This window comes from Notothenia rossii (genome assembly GCF_949606895.1).
Source record: "Notothenia rossii genome assembly, chromosome: 2".
In the NCBI taxonomy this organism is placed as follows: domain Eukaryota; kingdom Metazoa; phylum Chordata; class Actinopteri; order Perciformes; family Nototheniidae; genus Notothenia; species Notothenia rossii.
The window spans coordinates 13,572,727-13,591,777 of NC_136904.1; the positions used below are offsets into that span (position 1 = coordinate 13,572,727).

At 39.1% G+C, this 19,051-nt stretch overlaps 2 protein-coding genes across 5 annotated transcripts; one reads left to right on the forward strand and one right to left on the reverse strand.

Moving 5' to 3' along the window:
* Positions 1 to 642: 642 nt before the first annotated feature.
* Positions 643 to 11,656, reverse strand: phf10 (PHD finger protein 10). 3 transcript variants are annotated; one of them, XM_079663860.1, is made up of 12 exons: positions 11,483 to 11,656; positions 10,680 to 10,789; positions 10,271 to 10,401; positions 9,852 to 9,935; positions 9,649 to 9,773; positions 9,369 to 9,518; positions 7,132 to 7,241; positions 6,506 to 6,650; positions 5,878 to 6,017; positions 2,889 to 3,016; positions 2,321 to 2,509; positions 643 to 1,661 (listed from the first exon to the last, which is right to left on the reverse strand). In XM_079663860.1, exons 1-12 carry the CDS (start codon positions 11,552 to 11,554, stop codon positions 1,564 to 1,566), a joined length of 1,482 nt encoding a protein of 493 aa, XP_079519986.1. In that variant the 5' UTR covers positions 11,555 to 11,656; the 3' UTR covers positions 643 to 1,563. The 3 variants fall into 3 exon arrangements, with proteins under 3 accessions (XP_079519986.1, XP_079519987.1, XP_079519988.1); XM_079663861.1 differs by having other exon boundaries at positions 2,889 to 2,997; positions 5,878 to 6,030; positions 11,483 to 11,651; XM_079663862.1 differs by lacking the exon at positions 643 to 1,661 and having other exon boundaries at positions 2,340 to 2,509; positions 2,889 to 2,997; positions 11,483 to 11,653.
* Positions 11,657 to 11,839: 183 nt separating this feature from the next.
* On the forward strand, positions 11,840 to 18,995 carry rab4a (RAB4a, member RAS oncogene family). 2 transcript variants are annotated; one of them, XR_013805054.1, is made up of 8 exons: positions 11,841 to 12,744; positions 13,678 to 13,758; positions 13,991 to 14,105; positions 14,538 to 14,600; positions 14,692 to 14,846; positions 15,007 to 15,102; positions 15,354 to 15,534; positions 15,699 to 18,995. XR_013805054.1 is itself a non-coding variant. In XM_079663867.1 (7 exons), the coding sequence occupies exons 1-7, from the start codon at positions 12,729 to 12,731 to the stop codon at positions 15,467 to 15,469; spliced, it is 642 nt and encodes a 213-aa protein (XP_079519993.1). In that variant the 5' UTR covers positions 11,840 to 12,728; the 3' UTR covers positions 15,470 to 18,995. The 2 variants fall into 2 exon arrangements, 1 of the variants encoding a protein (XP_079519993.1); XM_079663867.1 differs by having other exon boundaries at positions 11,840 to 12,744; positions 15,354 to 18,995.
* The last annotated feature ends 56 nt before the right edge of the window (positions 18,996 to 19,051 follow it).

Sequence of the window (19,051 nt, forward strand, 5' to 3'; positions counted from 1 at the left end):
GAGTAAAAGTACTAACACCACACTAGAAAAACACTGCATTTCAAGTTAAAGTACTGCATCAAGAAAAGGTACTTAGGTAAAATTATTTAAGTTGTGTCAATTCAGTGTGTGTCTAAATCTGAATTTATAAAGTAATTACATCTGTCAAATAAATGTAGTGGAGTAAAAACTACGGAAAGTAAGGATTTTTGATTTAACAGATAAAGTATACAACGAATTTCTTTGGTCTCCGATTTGTGGAACTTTTAGTTTTTAATCAAAATAGTCATTATATTCTTTAAACTAATCTATTATTACAAATAATATTGCCTTCTAGAGAAGTGAACCGGAACCCATCAGGTCCGGTTTGAGGAATCATTCCTTCACAACTTGGTGGCAAAAATAATAAAAATTGTAGTCAATTTCCAGTAAAGTAGTTTACTTGAACATCCAATGACCATTAACGGCTCAACCAGAGCAGCCAGCTGCCGTTTTGTATCACTGCTCGAGAACTTTGTCCAATAAATTGAAAGTACCAGATAAAACTGTATTTTCATGACGCAAAGACAGAAACTTCAATCTTTTCAGCACACTAAAGATTCTGTTGCTCCTTTGAAGGTTCAATTTAACACAGCACACAATTAGCAAGGCGATTAATATGAGTTGGTTTTAAGTAGCTTTTATTAAAAATACACTTTATAATTCAGTGACTACGACATTATTAGCAACACATGTTTCTTAAGCAAACTGCCTACTGAGTGACAATACAAAAAAAGAGTAAATTAAATACAAAACAATACAAAATAATCTTTCAAGCTGACTGCAAAAATATCAGTTGGCTAATCATTGCTAATGGATGTTTAAGTTCAATGTAATTACAGTGAGTGGTTACAATTTCTGTTAGGGTTGAAAACTAAATGAATAATGTGAAGACTCATAAAAACCTGCTGCAGCCATGAGGTCTACTCGAACCAAAGTCTGTTACATCTGATTACGCAGAATCACTAGCACCATGTCATAATTCAAAACATTTGTTTAAATAGGATTGCCCTTTATTGACCTGCCTCGTAAAATACATGGTACTAAAAAAAACAAACATAAAAAATGTGTTTTGAAAGTCAAAGAATAACATAGTTGAGCTCGATTGTCTCAGTAGCACCACTTGTTCCAGTGAAACACATTTCTCACTGTAGAAATGTTGAGACAGTAACCACAAGATGCATCAGTTTGAATGAATTAAGAATGCCGTTATACCGTTAGTGGTTAGATCACAGGATTTAGTGCAGTGCTGGATGGAGTATGAGGTCTTATACCGAACAGACTTTACTTTCTCAAGCCAATTCATCTTGATGTTTCTGAGCACGTACACATGAGGTATAATCACACACGACTTAAGGTTTGTTTTGGTGATGGAAAGAGAGTTTTGCTAAGCTGATGCTTTACAGATGTCATTAAAGCTGTCACAGGAAAGATAAATACATTTGTTTTTCTAGTGTCAGCCTGTGTATTTACAGATGGAAAAAATTACTTGATTTACATTTCGGAAGAATTTGGTCGAGGTATCATTCTTAAGGAGGCTGTCGATCATTTTTGAGCTGACTTGGACTTCTTAGGTGTTTTGGCTGATCCTTTTTTCTTGGGTGTAGTGAAATCTTTGTCGCAAACCTCACACACCCAAAGGCCTGAGGAAACAGACAGAACTTATTAATATCCATACAAGAAACACATTTTTTTAAAAGCAGACAAACAAAAAAGTGTGTGGTAAAAGAGAGTTACAAAGTAAAAGATGTAGACACTCCTACACAGTTCTCCAACCATGTAGTTGTATTTATATAACAATACATATTTCTATGACATTATACATTGTGCTAAAAGAAACAAATTATACTTAAATATATAAAAAATAAAACTTTCCAAAAAAACCTAAGCTACTCAATAACTAGTAGCTGCAGTCTGAACATTTGCGGTAACTACATTTTTGTTTTAACTAAACAAAAATGTAATTAAATAAATCCACATTCATAACTGTTATAACCTTGTTCTGTCTGAATGCATGTGTGTGTCTGAAAGTGTGCGTGTCTGTCTGTCTGAATGCGTGCGTGCGTGTCTGAATGAATGTGTGTGTGTGTGTGTGTGTGTGTGTGTGTGTGTGTGTGTGTCTGTATGCGTGCGTGCGTGCGTGTCTGCCTGTCTGCCTCTCTGTCTGAATGCGTGTGTGTGTGTCTGTGTGTATGCCTGCCTGCCTGCCTGCCTGCCTGCCTGCCTGCCTGCCTGCCTGCCTGCCTGCCTGCCTGCCTGCCTGCCTGCGTGCGTGCGTTCCTGTCTGTGCTCATCCACTCACCAGTGGGGATGGAGTCCATGCCGACGCAGAACGTGTGGTATCCTCGGTCACATTTGTCGCAGAACATCATCTCGTCCTCATGGTGGGGCTGCTGGCACACGATGCAGGTCTTACACTCCATGCACTGCCAGCGGTACGTGTGGATCACACTCACCAGATCCTTGCTCATGTCCAGGCACGACGGGTGGCCTAAAGTTTACAGACAAATACACAGAAACAAGCGTGCACACACAGAGCCAGACACACACAGAGATATAAACAAGAGGCATGTGCACCAACAAATATAAGAAGGCAAGTGGGACAGTGTAAATCATTTGAAGTGAATTTTACAAATTAATTAAAGCTTAACTGTCTAAAAGTAAACACTTCCAGCTTTTTAAAGAAGACAATAAAGACACTTTCGACTAAATATTTGTAATCTTTTTTTATGCACAATGCAATAAAGTTGTCCTTTCAATGATGCATTACTCAATGAGGGCTATCTTGCTTCAAGGTTGTATATACAAATAACCAAAAAGAAATGTAAAAGTAAGTGAACTGTCTTTTGAAATGAGCAGTGTGAACTTACCGCTGTTATCGCATTGGGAGCAGTGAATGAGAGCCTCTGGCCGGCCCCTCTTGTTGGCCTCTTTACCCTTCTGGCAAATGCCACATATAGCATTGGGAATGACCTTAGGCTGCAAGGGTAGAATAACGCTATAAAAACAATGTTTATCCTGTAGTCATTGACAATGTAGTATTTAAAATGATGTTTAATGCCAAAGAAAAAGACAAAAACAGCATATTTATCTTGACTAACATGAGAAACATGGCTCTCTGGTACAAATGTGCTCTTGTATGCTCTTGGCATCTGAGATCTACAACAGATCCAAGTGTTTGTTTATTTGATAGCAGATTCCCGCCTCGGCCGCCACTGCGTCAGGCCGTTGTGTTCTTGGGCAAGACACTTCACCCACATTTGCTCCTGTGGGTATTGTCCACAGTAATGACTCTTACATGTCTAATATGTGTAATGTGTAATTGTAAAGCGCTTTGAGCACCTGTAAGAGCGCTCTAATAAAAAATGTAATGCATTATTATTATTATTATTAGATTAGTTTAGAGATCTATCAAGCGCCTCTACAAGAAGCCACAATAAAAACATGCAAGATGGCATTATATCTGGACTGCCACTGGCCTAGCTAAAAGGGTTATTGGCATTGTAACCCGCCAGCAGGCCGCAGCGGTCTCTTTAACTACTGGACCAATTAAAAAACATGTTTATCTCTATTATTCACTTAGAAAGATAATGTGGGAAAACAGCGGGGAAATAAACGACATTAACTTCTTCATTCAAATGTCCCCTGACAGGAAATGAGCGGGGAGTAAACAGCCATGTAAAGGCATAAAACGTTTGATCAATAAAGATAATTCATTTTTAAGACAAAAAACAGAGCGAAGGATTAATCTAAGACAGACAGCAGCAAGAAAAGAGAGGTAAGAAGAAGGTAGAGCTGGACAAGGCACCTTATCTACATTCTCAGTATGCATAGATACACACTTTTAAAGTCAACTACCTACTTTTGACCTTGCTGCATAAGTACATGGTTAGTGAAAAGAAAACCCTTTTTGCTATCGCTCTTCACAATTGTAAAATGTGTGGCCACATGCAATGCCTACATTACAAGACAAATGTCACATGGCCTTTATAGTACTAAACATCTCTTCAGTGGAAACAACCTCACGTAAAAATAAACCATGATCACTTCACAAGGTTGGTTGCTGTTTTATTCTAAATGTACTGAATTAGGATCAACACAAGAAATGCTGTATTGTTTGCACATAAAAGAAAGAAACTCAAAGAACTCACTTTCAGGCATGTTTGCTTTTATATAATCTGGTATACTGTGGAGTCATATAGCTATAAAAACATTACGTATAATTCAGACAGAGAGGCATTCATACTGAGACACAACACCTTGGGAACTGTCCATCTGACCACAGAGACATTAGACAATCTATTTCAAACATTGCTGTTACTGTAGATGGTCGCTAGACCACCGAGGGTAACATTTATCAGCTAGCTGCCCGCTACACTGACTTTTTCGCTTTTAAATAAGAAGTATAAGAAATAAGTAAACCTTTGACCTAATTCTGAAAAGGGGGAAATAGATGAACAATCTACCACTGAAAAGGGCACTGGTGCATTTGAACTTTTCAGGCATATAACTTTGGCAGATTTACCAGAGCTACAAAACCATGAATAATACTTGACTTCTATATACGACATATCTTTAGATATAGAAATGTCTGAAAGCTATCACATCTCTAGGTCTGTTTGTACGCATCACAAATTGATAGAGTACATTATGTCACTGGTCTGATCTAATAAACTCTTAATACCAACATGCCATGCCATGTTTTAGGAACCAAAAGCACACAGAAAATGATCTGATGAGGTCAGTCAAAGTGAATCAAACTTAAACACACTGACGGTTTTAAATAGACACTAGAAAAGGACCATGGCCACACCACAAAGCTGAGCTGACTACACTAGCATTAAGGGTAACATACCAGCATGTTTTAAGTGTTGGAAATGGAAAGAAATGGGCACGCTGACATTATACTATTTTCCCATAAATAAAAGCATTTTTCCAAATAAAAATCAAAGCCATGCCATGACTGGTTTAAAGAAAGGGAAGCTGGTGTGGGAAAAACCAACGACTTGTAGCTCAGCTCAGCAACAGTGTGAACAGGGTCAGCACGTCCCCATCTCTCCAAGAGGACATGATAAAGGACAGGTAAACCTCATGTCAAACAACTCTCCATACCTATTAACAGTACATCACATGGAGTATAAACAAAGCATATTACCAATAAACACTTAAAACATTAGGGTTAAGTGCAATCTACACTTCAGATATAAATGTCAAAATCTTCTAGTGTTAACATCAACTACTTTTCTTTTTTTTTTAAAAGCAACCACAAATTCTATGTGGTTAATATTTGATATATCAGAATAACAAAAAGTATTTTCTCCATCTACTTACTTGTCTAGGAAGTATCTTTTTTGACAAGCGAGGACAGACCAGAGGTATATTGAAGACATTCAAAAGGAACAACTTTTAAAGTTCAAATTTGTCTTTGCTGAAAAACTCAAAAAGTGAAAGTGCATTGAAAAAGAAACAAGTGAACTGTTCCTTTAAAATGTTCTTATTGCTCACAGTCTGGTATGAAGAGAAAAAAAAAGTCACGTGGCAACCATTAAAACAAAAACTGAAGACAGGACCCCCAGTGTGTATGTTTGAGTGTGAGTGTGAGTGTGAGTGTGAGTGTGAGTGTGAGTGTGAGTGTGTGTGTGTGTGTGTGTGTGTGTGTGTGTGTGTGTGTGTATCAGGTTTTCCCAGCTGAATAGCTGACCAACCGTAGAAGCCGGAGAACAAAGTGAAGAAAGCTAGGTAGAGGTGGCGGGATGGATGGAGTAAGGGAGTGGTAGTAGTAGAAAGAGGAGAGGGGGGGGGGGTAGAAAAGTGCTGCTGCTGTTGTTGGAGAAGAGTTCAGGTGCTTTTGTCCTCTACCTTGTACCCTGGGGTGGCTTTGTGGGAGGTAGAATGACGCTGGCTGCCATCTTTGCCCGGAGTGGACGTCCTGTCTTTGGCCTTGGACTTGCTGCCCGGTTTACCTCCGGCGTCCTGGCTCTCCATGTCTGATGCGTTGCCTGAAGAACTGTCCTGTAGCAAAACAGACGAGGGCGAAAGAGTGGAAGACAAGTTGGTTTAAATGATTCTGATCAAAAACCAATCATTAGGTTACTTTCATAGTTGAATGATAAACTTTTATCTTCACCCGTGTACCTCACTTGATATAAGTTGTTCCAATGGCAAAAACATCTTTGTCTGAAAGTCTTCCATACTATTAATTCATGTGATTTTTCACTTAATCATAACCACCAAATATTCATTTTCTTAATTTTAACCCTTTATGGCCAGTTTGTATTACATAGTGCATCTGATTTTTATCATCAATTTGCTCTCTACGACCGACATAAAAATCTCGTGGAAATAGTATAATCTCTTAAATGCTCAGTTCAATAGATTGTATGAGTTTATGATTTCAATGTGTGGTTTTGAATAAAGGTTAAGGCTAAGCATCTCTGCCACTAATCCAGGATGGGCATGTGATGTGTTGTACACCCTCATGTCTTACAGATAAGTTCTTTTTCTTTTTGTCCTTGCCATCCTCTGCATCGTCTGAGTCTGGTTCTGAGTCCAGAGCAGGGAGCTCTGGGTCCAGTGGAGGCTCAAACAGAGCTGTGTTCATCGGCAGGTATCGCAGCTCATTGGGAGAGTACCTGTGGTGGAAAACACAATGATGCATCATAGAATAGAATGGGAGGGATGAAACCCTCTTTAATGGTCTCACATGCAGAGCACACAGCACACAGTGAAATGTGTCCTCTGCATTTAACCCATCCCAGTACCAGGAGTCTAGTACTAGGAGCAGTGGGCAGCTATTGTACAGCGCCCGGGGCGCAATGGGAGTGAGGGGGGAAGGGGGGTGTCCGGTGCCTTGCTCAAGGGCACCACGGCAGGGCAGGAGGCAAACTGGGACCTCTCCAAGTAGCAGTCCACACTCCATTTTTTAGGTCTGGTCGGGGACTTGAACCGGCAACCCTACAGCTCCCAGTCCAAGCCCCTACTGACTGAGCCAACATTAACAACAGCAATAAATAACAGGCTGACAACCTAACTAGAACATAGTTCCACTTAGGGAGGTAACATATGGGTTATCTTGAATACAAAAGAGGTGATTATAAAGCATCAAGTGTGTACCTTTTGTAGTATTCTTGGAACTGTCCTGGTATGAGAGCCACGGGATAAGGCCCCGCCTTGGTCATTTCTGGAGCCAGCACCTTGAACCTTCCCTGGGGCACCTGGATGATCTGTGAAAACCCCCACAAAAAAACAATGTATGTAAAAAATGACACAAAACTATTTTCTAATACCCTCTACAAAAACACTTCAAAAAAGATGATCTAGCATAGTTAACAGATGATAATTGGCAATCCATCCTTCAAAGAGTTCACTCTTCCTCAATTTGTGCCAAACATGGCCTTCTCCAATTTCAAGGTATTACACCGCCTTCATTTATCAAAGGAAAAACTAGCAAAGATGTATCCAGGGGTAGATCCCTTATGCAACAGATGTAAGTCAGTAACAGGGTCCCTCATCCATACTTTCTGGACATGTCCAAATCTTCATAATTATTGGACATCTATATTTGATACGTTTTCTAAGATCTTTAAAGTAAAATGTAACCCTTCTCCTCTTACTGCAATTTTTGGAGTGGTCCCGGACGACATTGTCCTTTCCAGACATTATTCAAACGCTGTTGCTTCCCTAATTGCGAGGCGACTTATACTTGCGTCTCCCACTCATGTCCACTGGGTGACAGAACTTATGATGTTTCTACACATGGAGGAAATAAAGTGTACTTTGGGTTAGGGGTGGGCGATATGATCATATATATCGTGGAGACGATATTAGGTCTCCACGATATGCCTTTTCAGAGATAACATATCTATCGTGACAGTGCACCAGGGTAGGATTTTCACTAGCCCCGAAAATAATTGTACATCCTACGGCCACCATGGCCTGCGTGCCCCTGATACTGTTAAAATCTCGAAGTTGCTTTAAAAGCGTCAGAACAGTGTTTTCTGAACTGCGTCATGCTGCGTTCACAACGGACGCGATGCGAATATTCTCACCCTAACCGCTGGAGTTTCACCGCGGCTGTCAGCTGTGTTTACTCCTGTCATTCAAACAGGACACGCTGGAGAGGGGGCGGGGCTTATATCCATGTAAATACTGTGGTGGAAACCAACTACGACAAAATTAACCTATTTTACCGTGATTTAATTGTAATACACATTTCAAAATAATGCTGAAGTAACTAAATACTGATAACGGTTAGTAAAAACCAAGCTGTCTACTCAGGATTCAGACAGTATTGCACTTCATATATTGTCTTGGTTGATTCTGTTGGCTTATATTTTATTTTATCAATAAGGTATTTATATTGTTTTTCCCTTTTGAAACAGATGTTCAGTTATGTTAAAGTCTTTGATTGCACTTCAAGTCTAAAGTTTACATTTTAATTGTTTGGCACTGACTTTTCCTCATTGATGTTTTATGTTTTACTTAGTTATGTTTTACTCTCCTTTTCATGTTTATTGATGTTACATCACTGCTAGTGCTACCTAAAACAGAAAGTGAATTTTTAAACTGAGAAACTGTGCCTTCAATATTTTATTTTATTTAGCAAGAGAGTGCACTTTACTTGGTGAAGAAACCAGTGTTAACGTTTGTTGTGTAGGGTGTAGGCCTACCTACTTGAACACTGAGGAAGCCATTTCAAAATTCCTGTTGAATTGTTCATTCAGGGATTCATTGCAGAATTAAAACCAGCTTGAAATTTTATTTTGGTGTGTTACTCCTTTTTATTTTTATTTTTGTTACCTTGAAGGTGGTTGTACTGTTAAGTAACTTGAAAAATAACCATAATAACCGAAATGAAAAAATATCGTGATAAATATCGTCTATCGTGATACTGCTTGAAAAATATCGTGATATTATATTTTTTAATATCGCCCACCCCTACTTTGGGTGGCTCCACTTGTAAATTCTATAGGACATGGCAACCATTTTTAACATACATGGAAAGTTTGAAACTGCCTACTCTTCTCTAACTGATTTATATCTCTTTTTAAAGAAAAAACTGAATTAGAACAGATTTTCTCGAGTCAACCATGATTAACATGTATCTCGACTTTGTCATGTCTTTTTTAGTTTTTTTGTGTGCTGTGCTTTCAACAATCAGTTTGTTTATTATTTTTAAAATGTTTTTGTACTATTAATCTTGTCTTATTCTGTAGGGGGGGGGGATAGTAAGCTTTTCTTTTTGTCACTGAAACTGAAACTGTATGTGTTGTTTAAGAAAAAGGAAAATAAAGTTTCTTTAAAAAAAAAAGACTTCAAAACATGTATCCGTCTTCAGTGGATGGACTTACATGTGTCTGGAGGTCAAAGTAGGCTCTCCTCTCTTCCATACGCTCCCTGTTGAAGTTACTGTTGAACTCCGCAGCTTTTTTAGCTGCCTTCTTAATGTATTCAGGAACCTTGCTGGCCTCCACCTTCTGAGGATTCTGTGTCTGCATTTGCTAGAAATAAAAACAGACAAAGACTGTAAGAGACATTTACATGAAGGATCTTTTTGAAATGCATTACTTTCTAAATAAATGTCACAGTAATGATGAGCCCTGGGTTACTTATTTTAGTTTATAAACTTACAGAGTACTCTTTAGCTATTCTCTGCCGCTCCCTCTCCTGCAGTATGACTGAATACTCAGCGTGTTTGATGGGATACTCCTTTATCATCAGATCTATCACCTCGTCACTCCGCAGAGCGGTCAGACCTGGAAACAAACGAAAGTTACACTTTTATCTGTTGGAGAAAAATGTACAAATGATGAAGAGAAAGAGGAGGTTCCTACCCAGAGTGCACTGTGTCTCAGTGATGACGTTCTGTTCCCGCAGGTAAAGCTTCTCTTTGTGGGTCAAGTCTCTTCTCTCCATATCTACAGAGTGAAAAATAGAAACAACACAACTTGTCAATTAATAGCTTACTATCCATCAGATCAGAACATGAGTACAGAAGAGTCATTAAAGCATTAGGCAGACTAAATAAATAAATATGCATAGCTACTAGTGAAGGCAGTGTACTCGTTCTCGATGCCTTTTACTTCTATCGTCATTCCATTATTACATTTATATTACTTTGAAATAAAAAATAGCAAATCAATAAGTTTAAAATATAGAATCAATATTATTATTTTTAAAGAAAAGAGTATCACGTTATCCTCAAACACTTAAACAGATGCAGAACTGTTTCAGATGTCTGCTTCAGTCTTACCAGGGTACTTCCTCTTGAAGGATGTGACTCCCAGATACTCGCTGACCTGCTCCTGCAGCATGTAATACTCTCCTGCGTCATCTGATGGCCACTTGTACTCTGTCAGGTTCTCTGCTGGGAAATATGTCGGCCTGAAACAGGAACACAAGGGGCAAGAAAAGTAGAGGATTGAAGCTTTATTGAATGCTTTTTGTGAGTTGATATAATATCATCATGGCAGGCCTCTGAATTGAATCAAATCAATCGTAATAGTATTGTGAAATACACTGAGATTCACGGGATAATGGTTTCCAAAGAATAAATGTATATATTATTGGGATAAAACTTAAAAAAAAAAAAATTACAATGCCACAAATGTATTTTACAAATGCCAACTAATGTTACACTGCAAAGTATCAGGCAAACCTACCCCATGTCTTGACTGGAGGTGTCGCAGCTTCGAGAGCTGTCACCTGAACCAATCCTCCTTCTCTTCGGTACCTGGCTGCCATCATTGGACTCCTCTTCAATGACATCCTCCTACAGAGCAAAATGTGGACATATTTTATTAATAATAAACTGTAATGTAATGTTGGTCAACTCCACGGAACATTCCTGCATTTACAAACTGTTTTCATCTGTGTCCATCACAGCCATGATCACAGCTGGTAAAGGTGGAGCTCATTTTAATTCCGTTGTATGCTGCAGGGTAGGTTGTGAGATGTAATCCAGGTGTAACTTAAAATGTTATATAAGTGTTGATTAAATGTCATAATATTAATCAAAATCTCTAACTAAACAAACTAAAAAGGTATAAAGTACACTTTTAACCTCTGAATTGTAATGGGATAGAAGTACAAAGTAGAACAAAATGTAAACAGTCAAGTCAAGTACAAGTATCTCAAAACTGTACCTCGAGTAAATGTACTTAGTTACTTTACACCACTGCAAGCAAAGGCACAGCTAAACGTTTTCGCTGTGAAAGCACTCATACAAACACCATTTGTCGTTTCTTATGGGGACATAAATCATGTAAACAAATGTCATTAGATACGAAACAGAGAAAACAAACCACCCCTAACATTCAGCACACAGTTGAAAACAAAGGGGTGATGCTAACGTCGCCATCAGTTTGTCATTCATGGACGCTGGTAGCCGTTAGCTGAGCAAGCAACCGTGCAGAGCTCCGTGAAGAGAAGTATAGTTGTTACTATATGCGGGAATAAACGTCACCTTTATGGATTGTGCCCCAGGGGTAGCGGGGTTGCTGTCGCAGGGCAGTCTCACTGGGAGCACAGCAGCCATATTTCCCTAAATAAAGCCTGCAGCTAGGCTAGCTCATTAGCCACTTCTTCTTCTTCTTCGTTTCCTTGTGAGGGTTTGTGGTTTGTGGCGGTGGGCAAACTCTAAGGTACATAACCGCCGCCTTCTGGCCTGGAGTGTAAGGGGATAAATCATTATTATTGATTATAATTTTAAAAATAATAATACATTTTAAACTATTCTATACTTTTAACTATTTATATAGCATCAATTAAAACATAGTTACAAAGTGCTTTCACAGAACACATTACACATAGAGAAAGTGAGCTAAACAACAGCATCTAAACATAAAACACAGAGTAAAGCCGATAGAAAATAATCAATGAAAAATGAAATAAAAATCACATAAAGCGTTTGTTACTTAAAGTAAAACAAAGTGAGTTTTAAAAGTTCTGTCTGCTGCCGTCTGGCAGGCGGTACCGCAGCATCCGGACTAACACCACCAGACTCAGGGACAGCTTCATCCCACAGGCAATACGACTATTAAACATTCATTTAATTTGGCTGCTACTCAGGAATTATTTATCTAATATATCATTCCAATCACTTGTACTATTTCACAATTTCCCATTTTTTTTTTACTATTTTTCCTTTTGTATTTACTATTTACTTGCATGATTTTGTTCTGTGTATCTGTTTTATTGTGTTGCACTGTTGGAGGAGCCTGTGACCTAAGATTTTCATCGTCATCATAACTACACTGTAGCTTTTCACGTATGAACAATAAAAGCCTTGAACTTTGAAAAGTTCAAAAAGCTGACAGATTGTGCAGCCCTGATCTCCTCAGACACGTCTTGTTAGTGGTACTCAAATTATACACGAATGTGATATGATAAAGATATAATTATTTGGCAATTGAATAATTATTTTAGAATATGTTTATACTTTCGAAAACTGGTTTTGAAATAAGGCTGTGTCAAAAGCATCAAAACACTATTGGTTAAACAGTGGCACCCTGCGGCGGTCTGAAGTAATCAAAAAGCTCTGCCTGGCTTTTATTTTGAAGAAAAAAAACGCTTACGGGAAGTCGGAGGGGAATCAGCTGGAATCCGCGGAAATCATCCACAGGACTATTTTCCTTTACTTAGCTAGCTATCCATCTGTCAACTACTATCTCTCTTTTCCTTCGTGTTGCGGTCAAAACGCCACACTGGCGATGTCGGAGTCATACGGTAAGGATGCAGTTTTTACTAGTGGCCACTGTGTTAACATCTCACAGAGAGGGGATGAGGCAGGTGTGCCGAGAGAGCTTTTCTCATCGTAAACAGATAGCTGACAGGCTAACCGAGGGATGCTGGCCTTAAAGCGTCCTGTCAGCGCAAATAATACCTCAGAGGTTACACAGTAGTTTTTACTCTGCCTGTGCGGACAAAATGATCGGGTTTGTAAGGTTGAAAATCCCAATAGAGGTTAGCGGAATGGACATGAAGCTGACACCAGGAGACAGGGCTGAGGATGAAGATCTGCCTGAGCATGATGTTTTGTCCTGCTCAAAACACATAATACAAGGGGTGTAGATAGGAATACATGTTATAACCATGGAGCATTTAAGGGAATGATGTCATTTCATCACCATCTGATATAAGGATGATCAGGATGTTGAGGCATCCTTATTTATGAGAGCTTTTAAGTGTGTAAAGCATAGCTGATTACAATTGTGCATTTTGAAGCTGAATGCCACTGTGCTGTTTTCGGTTTCTGTGGATTCTATTTTGAATTCTATTGAATTTAAAAGTGCATTAGTGTTCTTTACTTCAGAGTTAGAAAATCAAATAAGGGCTTTTGCACACTATTTTTTATTTTATTATCACCCAGAATTAAATGTGGTTATAAAATAATGGTATTGAGCATAGTATTTTACAACAACAATTAACTGGTCTCTCTACAAACTATATAATAGTAACATTGTTTCTACATTGTCACAAACATATCTTTCACATGTCCTTACTGCAATTGATTAATACATAACTGTGTTTAGCTACTGTCAAATAATATTGGCACATCTCAAGATCTAGTTATGGACATCATGATCGCTGTGTCTTAAGGGACGAATGTTGTCTTGGGTTGAATGTTAACACCAATATTTCTGTGTTTTCTCGCTTCAGATTTCCTGTTTAAATTCCTGGTGATTGGGAATGCTGGAACCGGCAAGTCCTGTCTGCTGCACCAGTTCATAGAGAAGAGATGTAAGTCAGGAAGATGCAACACACTGTTCATTATTTACTGTTAACAGACAGTTTCTCTGACCTCCAGTTTACAGTACTGTAGTGTTGAGTAATCAACACATATAAACATGAAATGTAGGTCAGAGAAAACGAAGTGTCTCTACGTATGTGTTAGGTACATATAATGGTATTCATTGTCTCTTCCAGGGCACCAGTTATCTAAAAATAAACCTTGTTTTATTGTGTTTTCCAGTTAAGGATGAATCCAACCACACAATTGGAGTCGAGTTTGGCTCTAAGATTATTAGTGTGGTCAACAAAATGGTCAAACTGCAGATTTGGGACACTGCAGGACAAGAAAGGTTCAGGTATGGAAACACGTTCAAAGGCATATTTATTTCTCTTACCCTCTATCCCAACACATTTTGTACCCTGTGCATGTCATTCCTATTCCACTCATACTGATATTTACTTGATCACTGTTGAAAGACAGAGGTCACAGAGATAAATGTTTCAGTAAAAAAGTTGAGAGGAACAGGTGTAAACATTGACATTTATTCAACAGCGTAAGACAACGGTCTCTTATGTCTTAGTTTCACCTTTGCTTTTTTAAGCTAAAATGTTATGATTGAAAAGGGGAGTGACATAAAAGAGGATAAGGATACAAAAAAGTGTAGGAATCACTGGGTCCCCTGAGGCCCTATCATATACCATATCATCTGACCACCTGCTGACATAGACTATGAATTAATTTGTGTTTTTGTTTGTTTGTTTATTTTTTGTTTGTTTGTGCGGGTCAGGTCTGTGACCAGGAGTTACTACAGAGGAGCAGCAGGAGCTCTGCTAGTCTATGATATCACCAGGTAAAATCCTTGGACACCTTTTCAGATTGCCTTTGTGTAAAGTACCCTTTTTTCTTTTTTAATGTCTCCCTTCTTTCTCTTTAAACTGCAGTCGAGAGACGTACAACGCCCTGACCACGTGGCTGAGCGATGCCAGGATGCTGGCCAGTCAGAACATCGTCATCATCCTCTGTGGAAACAAGAAGGACCTGGATGCAGACAGAGAGGTCACGTTCCTGGAGGCTTCACGCTTCGCTCAGGAGAACGGTAGGTTCAGAACTCCGTGATCAAAGGGGCATGCTTTGACAGATCCTGTCACAAACTCTAATAATAGCCAGGGAACTTGTATCTCTGAAATTGTTACAGTTTGCTTCTGTTCTGTAAAGGTGATGCTGCCCAAAGTGATTGTATTGTGTGTGTGTGTCAGAGCTGATGTTCCTGGAGACCAGCGCTCTAACAGGGGAAAACGTCGAAGAGGCCTTTGTCCAGTGCGCTCGGAAAATCCTTAACAAGATAGAGTCAGGTACTGAGATCCTCACCTTTAGCCCAAACCCCAGACTCTAAATCCCCTCTTATCCCGACAGGGTCAACAAGGCGGGCTTAGGTATTATCACCCCAGACCCTGAACTGAAGCAGAGTTATAGCCCTAAACAACTTCATTTAATTACTCAAAAATAAGTATTTAAGAAAAATACCATATTCTAGAGTTGGTGAAAATCCTTACATGAGGAACACTTTCTCACATCTCTGTCTCTTCCTGTCTCTCATTTCCAGGGGAGCTGGATCCAGAGAGGATGGGGTCAGGAATCCAGTACGGCGACGCTGCGTTACGACAGCTTCGTTCTCCTCGTCGCGCTCAGCCTCAGGGCACCCAGGAGTGTGGCTGCTAGTGGACGCGCCCAGTAACACACTCAGAAAAGGCCAGTGTGTCTGTACTGTGTGTGCATGAAATTAGGTATTTTCTTTCAGATTTATGATATTTATCCAGAGCTTATTAGCTGGTTGTGGTGACTTGACATTCAGCTCACTGCTCTCAGCGCTGGGTGTTTCTGCTGCACACAGCCACTCCTCGCCTTCTGCTCACACCTATGTGATAATGTCTCTTGTGTGTGTGATCAGTGTGTTTCAGATGGGTTTTTGAAGACCAGGAGAAGAACAGCCACAGAGGACCCAGGGTTCAGGTTGTTATGCTGGTGATTCATCTCTGACCTTTGACCTTTTGCTTTGTTGTCATGGCTGCACCTCCCAGCCACATCCCCCTCATTGGTAACAAGAGACTGCCCCCCATCCAACATACTGCTCTACTATTGGACCAATCTTTCCCCAACTCTCCAATCAGGAAGTGAATTACTGACTATCTTTCAATCTGCCCTCACACTTGCTTACCTCCAAATCTACGTTTAAGTTTTCTCCCTTAACACCAATCCCATCGACATTCAATCTGGAGTGCTTAAGGCGAAGTTTACATTTTGGAAAGTTTATTTTTTTTAGCATTAGAGTTTAACAAACAAGATATAACATGATTAAGGACAGTGTGTAGGATTTAAGGGGATTAATGGCATACAAGGAATATGATATTATTTTTAGGTGAAATAACTTTCCAGTACAAACACTTACACAGCCCCTATGTCTTAAAACTTGTAAACAAATCACTGATGGCCAAACCCAGGGTTATTTCCGTGCTGCTGTTCATACAGAAGAGTTATTTTATACCAATTCGTATAACCTTTATCATGCGCCACTGAACCACTTTTATATGAATCAGTAGGGTCCTGCCTCAAAAGATGTTATTATTTCTCATAATACATCCATGTTTTACAGTGGCACAGATCCGACAAACCCAATCCTTGGCTCTAAGGAGGTGTTTTACTTGAAAGTGGAAACTTAAATTGTGTTGCGAGTATGCACCTGAAGGCCTCTGTTGTCTCTTTTACATACTAGTAAAAATGGGGAGGAGTAGAGGTGAACATTTCTCACCACAGTATCGCACTAAATCCTACACACTGCTCCTTTTAAGGGAAGTTCCTTTCTTTGTGCATTCAAGTTAAACAAACAATAAATACCATGTGCATTGATATTTGATGCATAGACATGAGTTATGGGTTTTATCATCTAACTGTTGCCAAGAAAACCATTGTAAACTATTCCTTTAACAATGTATATATATACAGTTGCAAGAAAAAGTATGTGAACCCTTTGGAACTTCCTGGATTTCTGCATAAATTGGTCATAAAATGTGTTCTGATCTTCATCTAAGTCACAACAATAGACAAACACAGTCTGCTTAAGCTAAAACCACACAAACAATTATATGTTTTTATGTTTTTATTGAACACACCATGTAAACATTCACAGTGCAGGGTGGAAAAAGTATGTGAGCCCTTGGATTTAATAACTGGTTGACCCTCCTTTGGCAGCAATAACCTCAACCAAACGTTATAGTTGCATATCAGACCTGCACAACGGTCAGGAGGAATTTTGGACCATTCCTCTTTACAAAACTGTTTCAGTTCAGCAATATTCTTGGGATGTCTGGTGTGAATGGCTCTCTTGAGGTCATGCCACAGCATCTCAATTGGGTTGAGGTCAGGACTCTGACTGGGCCACTCCAGAAGGCCTATTTTCTTCTGTTGAAGCCATTCTGTTGTTGATTTACTTCTGTGCTTTGGGTCGTTGTCCTGTTGCATCACCCATCTTCTGTTGAGCTTCAATTGGTGGACAGATGGCCTTAAGTTCTCCAGCAAAATGTCTTGATAAACTTGAGAATACATTTTTCAGTCGATGATGGCAATCTGTCCAGGCCCTGAGGCAGCAAAGCAGCCCCAAACCATGATGCTCCCTCCACCATACTTCAGATGAGGTTTTGATGTTGGTGTGCTGTGCCTTTTTTTCTCCACACATAGCGTTGTGTGTTCCTTCCAAACAACTCAACTTTGGTTTCATCTGTCCTCAGAATATTTTGCCAGTAGTGCTGTGGAACATCCAGGTGCTCTTTTGCAAACTTCAAACGTGCAGCCATGTTTTTTCTGGACAGCCGTGGCTTCCTCCATTTTATGACCAACTTATGCAGAAATCCAGGTAATTCCAAAGGGTTCACATACTTTTTCTTGCAACTGTATATATACGTGGTATATAGCACTGTGTATTTCTATATATATATATTTAAAATCCTTCCCTACCTAATTCCTCTCCCTCCACCCAGCTGCTCTGATTGCCTTCCTGCTCACACTTTTTAAACACTCCACTAACAGTGTACTGTTTCTGCCTGTACATTTTGCACTCCCTGTGTTCCTCCTACACACTCTCTCTCCTGTACAGTGCCCCGGGCGATGCAGCTGCTGAATGACACTTCATCCCCCTGCCTACCTTACCCACTGTTTACATCCCATCTGTCTCTCTGATACCTCCTCACACCTCTTCCCCCACCCCCCGACTGCATCTTGTACACTGTACAGTGTTTCTGTATATAGAGACTGACGCATGTTTTCTCCAACAGAATATCAGAATATTTGATTATGAAGAGATATTATATGTATATTAAAGTAGATATCATATCTAACATCTGTTTAATGCTCCACTGTCTTATTATCATGTAAAGCTACATACTGGCAACTAGTAAGCAGTATAGCTGGGCGGTACTGTTGGGAGAATATGTTTATTTGTGAATGGGACAAGCTCCTGTGAGTTATGTTAAGTACTAACAGTTTTATTATCGTTCAAGCTCACACATAAAGAAAAAAAATTCTGATCATACATTTGGCTTTTATGGCAGATGTATGTAATTTTTACACGTCATCTTTTGAATTTACTCTGGCACACTCAGAGGTGTTACACACTCCTTTACCCAAAGGTTTGAAATAATGACTGATCTCTCTCTTTTAAAAATGATGCCTGTTTAAAGAAATACCTCTCTTACTGCTGCCAGCTGTTAGGAAATACTAACCGAATGCATTTCAAGTTTTAGCAATGGTATAAAACTGCCTGATGTGTGTTTGATTTTTATTTGACTCCAAAGATTCTTAATGTTAAGTTCAGCCACATTAAACTCAACAAAAGTCTTAATTTGAAGATCTAGATTTAAAAAGGTGTGTTTTGCATTGGTCTGTTCAAGCATTACAACATTTGTTGGTTTTTTCTTGTATTTTTTTACATTTTTGCCCCTTGACAATTATGCGTTTCATTTTTTAAATCAATCACTTCAAACTGTAGAAATATTTCATGTTAGAGTTCATCTGATTGTGACTTTGGATTTTCCACGTCACGTTCCCGTCTTGTGTTTATCACATTAGGTCCTTTGTTTATTTATGGACGTCTGTTTTTCTTGTGTCATTATTAATATCATGGATTTTTTATTTATTGTGTATGATAAAAACACATGTTTTTAAAATAAAAAAATACAACAAATGAGGAATCGTCCTTGAAAAGCAGTTTTTGTTGGTTTGAACACATTTTTTGAGAATATTCCATTCCAT